General features: G+C 32.3%; 1 protein-coding gene across 6 annotated transcripts in view; it reads left to right on the forward strand.

Moving 5' to 3' along the window:
* Nucleotides 1-5,840, forward strand: part of HPGD (hydroxyprostaglandin dehydrogenase 15-(NAD)) — a 35,038-nt gene extending 29,198 nt beyond the window's left edge. For 4 of the 6 annotated variants that reach the window (XM_011968679.1, XM_011968676.1, XM_011968680.1 and 1 more), the window contains 3 exons: nt 418-494; nt 2,729-2,892; nt 3,928-5,840. In XM_011968679.1, the coding sequence (XP_011824069.1) occupies nt 418-494; nt 2,729-2,892; nt 3,928-4,066 (380 nt within the window). In that variant the 3' untranslated portion in view covers nt 4,067-5,840. The remainder of the gene's footprint in view (nt 1-417; nt 495-2,728; nt 2,893-3,927) is intronic. The other 2 variants (XM_011968678.1, XM_011968681.1) reach the window with 2 other exon arrangements.
* Nucleotides 5,841-6,282: the final 442 nt, after the last annotated feature.

A 6,282-nucleotide genomic window follows, 5' to 3' on the forward strand; every position in this document is an offset into this window, starting at 1 on the left:
AAAAAAAAAAAAAATGTAGAATATACACTTTTTATATATATTCTTATATTCAATTTAAAAATTGAAAATTAGATGGTAATTTACTGACTTTAAAGATGATTTTCTTTGTGTTTTACATACCATTTACTTTCCTTGACTTTCCAGAAGGCCTAGGGAGGCAGAAAAACACATATGACTCTTGGCTATATCTCTCAGTGTAACTTAGTTCCTATAAATTCTGGACGGCATGGGTCATGGAGCACATAAACTACACTTAGGCTACTGGGTTTACAAAGCTATCTGGTTTTATGTTACTCCATTATTCAGATTCATCTGAAATTGAAATTATCACAAAATATTCATTTGCATTGTCATTCTTGGGTATAGTCTGCTTATTTTTTAATCAAAGCATTTCAGTGTTACATACGTTTGTTTCAGGACTCATGCCCGTTGCACAGCAGCCGGTTTATTGTGCTTCCAAGCATGGCATAGTTGGATTCACACGCTCAGCAGCGGTGAGGCTACGACAACCATCATATCTCATTTTCTCTTTGTACACATGCATAAAACATGAATTCTGTAGAGAGGAATCACTTGAGAAATCAATTCTTTTGGATAAAAGATGGAAAAATAGCATACCTCCATCTCAATTACAAAAATAGTTATCAGATCACATAAAGGACCAAATAAATAATAGATCATTTTTAAATGAAGTAGATTCTAAATACAGATGTGTTATTAAAAAAATGTATTAAGGATAAGTAATGGGGAGATGGTACTTATTTACAAAAATGACCCCAAATGTAAATATTATTAACTTCAGGTTTTCTGAAATGCAAGATGCAAGGCCCCAGCCATTATTTGTCGCCAGAGATACAATGAAAATGACTGAGAACATGGAGCTAGAAGGAGGGGTGGGGCCAGACCTTTATTTGATAGAGTGGTCAAGGATAATGTCTCCATGGAGGCCTAGGGTGAAAGGTGTACAGAGCTTAGAAAAATACTTTAGACCTAATTAATCACATGCATTGATAGCATGAGGTAAGAATGCCTGCCTTTTTATAATTCACAAAAGAGCAGCTTGAATGGGGCCTGGCAAGCAAGGGGAACGTAGTTTGAGGTATGACTCAAGACACCAGCACAGGAGCCAGACCAAAAGCAGCCATGGGTCACTGTTGTGAGCTTGGATTTTATTTCAAGGGCAACCATCCATGGGGCTTTTACACACAGGAGTGATAAGATCAGATTTCCTTTGTTTGAAGACCATTCTGCCTGCTTTTGGAAATTGTATTACAAAGGACAAGTGAAAAAGCAGAAAGAACAGTTGTAGAGGGGCTCTGGGTGGTTCATCTAGGTAAGACAAACAGAGGATCTAGAGAGAGAAAGAGAAAAATATTAGTAATCAAAGAATTAGTAGGAGACAGAAAAAACAGATGCACAAATATTAACTGTTCAGTCGAAATGTAAGGTAAGTAGTTCTCACACTCTTAAATTGATTGGAAATTATTACTTAATTTGAAAAGACATAATCTTCAGACAGACTTCTTATAAACACATAAAGCTCTCTTACAAAGCAAAGTAAACCTTAAAGACTAGAAATTTTATATTTAAAATTACAAGACTGGAAACTTCTACAGTCAATTCTCATTATTCATGGTAGTGATGTTCCACGAAGTCACTTGCAAACACTACGTTAGTGACTACTGAACCATTGTTTTTAGGGGAAATACGGGGTTAAGTTCCTGAAAGCCTCTGGTCACAAAATTCCAATCAACCAGTCAATACCTAACCTTATTTTATGTGTATTCCTGTTTAAAGAAACCTTATTTATTATATGTTGTATGAACATTGAACTCATTACTAAAACACTTATTACTCATGCCTGAACAAAGTTTATCTAACACAAATATTTTCTGTACAGGACATCAGTCTTCTTACACTAAAGAACACTACACAGCACTTCTGCAGTGGGTTTAGCAGCCATTTTAAACAGCAGAATCACCAATAAGAAAGCACAAAATTAGAAAAACATGGCACGGCAGAGTATAGTCTTACTTGACCTCAGCAGGAACATGCACATCAGTGACTCAAATTTCTCACTGCCCTGTGCATGTCCACAAATAACCACAAATGCTCCACAAGTATTGGTTTCCAGGGTTACAGGTAAATTTTAGCAAGCAAATTTAACAAATTTGTTTATATGTAATTCATGAATAATGAGAATTGACTAATTTTTAATAATTGCAAATAAAATCAGTAGTTGATAAATTAAGCCTAATAATGTTAGTCTGAAAATACTTAAATTGTCTTTCACATAGGGCAGATTATTAAGAGTGTCTTTAGAATCAAAGTTCTAAAGATTTTCACTAAAAGTATTTTAAATTAAGTATTATTTGTTATACAACCACAATATCTGAAAGAAAACTTAGGATATCAATTCTAAGTCTCAGCTGCTTAGCTTCAGGTTCCTGCAGAGTTCAGTAGACAAGAGAAGCTTACATAATTGTTTCCAGGAGTTGTCCAGTAATACTGATTTTTAAAAAATTAATTAGGTGAGACTTTCAGGAATTAATATAATACTTTACGTATGTGTTATTTTACTATCTACTTACCAGTCATTGTTATATAGCTGGGAAGATATCTAACTAGTATTTTTTACATCAGAGAACTGTAAGATGCTTTAATGATCAGTTTGTCCTGTATTATATGTTTATGAAACTGCTGAAACCTACAACTTTCTAATTGGCAGTTGGCTGCTAATCTTATGAACAGTGGTGTGAGACTGAATGCCATTTGTCCAGGCTTTGTTAACACAGCCATCCTTGAATCAATTGAAAAAGAAGAAAACATGGGACAATATATAGAATATAAGGATCATATCAAGGATATGATTAAATACTATGGAATTTTGGAGTAAGTAAAACTGTATCTATTTTCTTTTAAATAATGAAACAAAGCATTTTTAAGACAAGCTATAAAAAGGGGTAAATAAGCTTATACAGTTGAGAAATGAACGCAAGCTTCAAACTTTTGGTTTGGCAAACTCTCTGGGAGAAAATTTTTTTTCTGGATGTGTGAATAGAATGTAAGTTTATACATTATGAATGTTACTTTGAAATATGTAAAATGCTTCATTACTACCTTCAGTTGTAAAGTTGACATTTAGTCACCTTTGAAGGCAATGATACCTTCTCTGCCTAAATTCCAAGCAATATTCAAATATACTCTTTGTGAAATATTGTAAGTTTTCGTAACTTCAACCACTTTTATAAGAAATAGTTGATACACACACATACTTTCTCAGTGAATTATGTCTGAATTAGAGTAGTTGAAGATTTCACAGCACAGAATCATAGTTATCACGTTGAAGGAATTAGACCTGAGATCAAATCTTGGCTCTAGCAATAATCATGAACTTAGCCATCATACCTCTAGATGCTTCAATTTTCTCACATATAAAATAGAGATAATAGTATAACAAACTTAGAGACTTTGAAAAAATTAAAATGATATATGTAAGGTACTTAAAACAGAAACTGGCAAAAAATAAAATTTTCAGTAAATGCTAGCTGTTTTCAATCATATTACCACACTAATAACATCTATATCTGGTAAGTCTAAGATCTACTGGTATGATAAAGATGAGAAAATGATCATTTGCTCAGTGAAAATAATGAGTATAAATTCCTCCTGCCAAAATGATAGAAGGTTACAGCTAAATTTATCAAATGATTTAGTTAATATCAATAGAAAAAAATCTAATTGAATAAATTAGATAAATAAGATATCTAATATGTAATTAAATAAAAATTGGAAGTAGCAATAGCTTAATGACACACATTTCCTTATAACATGTTCAAATTAATAGATTCTTCAGAAAATAACTTAAAATGAAGTGGTAACGTGCCTCATTCTTTCATCTCAAAATACTGTTTTCTTTATTTTTAGCCCACCATTGATTGCCAATGGATTGATAACACTCATTGAAGATGATGCTTTAAATGGTGCTATTATGAAGATCACAACTTCTAAGGGAATTCACTTTCAAGACTATGATACAACTCCATTTCAAGCAAAAAGTCAGTGAACAGCTTATGTGTTAGCCGTAGCCGGAAATAAGCACCAATGGCTTATATTCAGACCCTATCTTCATTTGAATATAGCTTTTACATGAAATGTTACAGTTTTAAGTTTTCCTTCATGCATTTGATGATAAATATTTTCTAAATTTTGAGTGAAGTATATGGATAAAAAGTTATGAACTATTAAAATTGTTACGTGGACCAAAGCTAGGTTGTAATCTCAATAGTCTAAAAAATGATCAAAACAAATGATATTCAAGGAATATTCTGCTTTTCAGAAAGTGTATTTATATCTGTGCTTCATAAATATTAATGCTCTTCAGAACATCATTTTAAAGGAGATACTTGAATTGTTATTTAAATCAAACCAGATGTAAAACACTTACATACGTAAGGTTCATACTTTAAAAGAGGAAAGCTACTTAACAAGGACAAATATTTCATAATAATAATTTCTACTTATATACCATCTTTCAACTGAACATTTCAGTTCTTCCAAGAGCTTCTTAAAGTAGCATATTTTGGGGGCAGTAGTTAAGGAATAAACTACAGTGTAAACATATCCCAGATGAAAACTGATGTATGGAAAAATGACGGAAAGTAACTGATTGACACTGTTGATTCACAGGTCAGTCTCCCATCTGGGAAAGATATTTCTTTCCTCTGCTCACTTTAAGAACTTTAACTGACTCCAAAAATCTCAGGAATTAAACTTTTAACAGTTACAGCAATAAAGAATAGTTAGTACTCCAAAAAATGTTATATTTAAGATATGCTCAACAAGAAAAAAATGCAAATGTAACATTTTTTCAGATTACTTCTTTGTTGACTTGTACAGATTTCAAAAGTGCCTATCTTTCAATACAACTTTTTTGTTCTTATCTCCATAAATTACTTAGTCTTCGATGTATAGGTGTCGAGGAAATGAAACCAATTTTGCCACAGACACAACTGTAAATGTTTTTGTACCTATGCTGAAACTCATAACAACACAGAGGTAAAGATAACTGTGAGGTTTTGCTTTTTTTTGTTGTCAGCTATCTTAAGAATCATTAAATACACCTGCTTTGGGTAACACTCTTTACAAGCAGTAATTAATGCTAATAACAATGAAAGCACAAGATTTCCAAATCAGTCGTTTTCTCAAAAAAATGTTGGATAAGTGACTCACCCTGTCTGCTAACTCCAGACCTCCCAGCTTGAGGCAAAATCTATGCATGTGAGATTGATATGGATTTCCTAGAAGTACTGGAATGTTATCATATCTTGCCCTATTTTAATTCTGCTATAGAAAACTATTGCCTTCCCTTTTAAGGATTAATTTGAATATGAGTAACTGTAGTCTAGATTTTCATTTAATGTGTTAGAGACAAAGTAGTGAACATCAATGAACATCTGATAGAGATAAATTGTAATCAGGCAAAAGCGTGTTTGTATGTTCTGGCAGTGACCAATCAGCAAATGATGTAGGTATGCCCAGTATCACTTATCTTCTGTATTTTTCTTCTGTCATGTAAATACTATAAACTTTTATGGATAATTTTTGGACTAGTAGCCTTCAATATACATTCTGCTTTGAATTAATTTTTTCAAATCAATAAACTATGTAGACATTTAAAACCAAATCTCAAGTAGAACTGAAAAATGTGAGTTGCATAAGTTAAGTTAAAAACTTACTTTAAATCTTATGTTCTATAGGTAACTCTAAATAAATTCATACTGTTATATCTCTCTGTATACCAGTTGAGAAAATCATTAAATTGAAGTGTGGGGGAGGGGGACGTTGATTTCTTGTGTTTTTCAGTGAATATGCTAATGTAAATGGTATTTTTGAAATGTGTTTTTCTTAGTAAAATGAAGTTGGTACTCTTAGAACAGCAACACTAGAAACACGTAGACATTGAGAAAAAGGTCGAGACTTCATAATGACATTGAAATGTCCTACAAATTTTATTTTCTCATATAAAAATAAATTTAGACACATGTAATATCATTTAACATTCAAGTGATTATATGACAATTTCTCCTTACTTTTGCTCTCTTTATAAATTTAGCACACTGAAGAGGTCTGAGAATGCAAATTTTGACAGAAGTTCAAGGTATTTCACATACTAAACATCATCGGATGGTTTTTCTTAAATTAGAATTTCAAAAGGGAAATGTACTGGTGCGTAGGAAAAGGTGATTGGATCCAGGGTCACAGTTGTTGTCATAAGGTCTC

Source organism: Mandrillus leucophaeus, unplaced genomic scaffold (genome assembly GCF_000951045.1).
Source record: "Mandrillus leucophaeus isolate KB7577 unplaced genomic scaffold, Mleu.le_1.0 Scaffold856, whole genome shotgun sequence".
Taxonomy (NCBI): Eukaryota; Metazoa; Chordata; class Mammalia; order Primates; family Cercopithecidae; genus Mandrillus; species Mandrillus leucophaeus.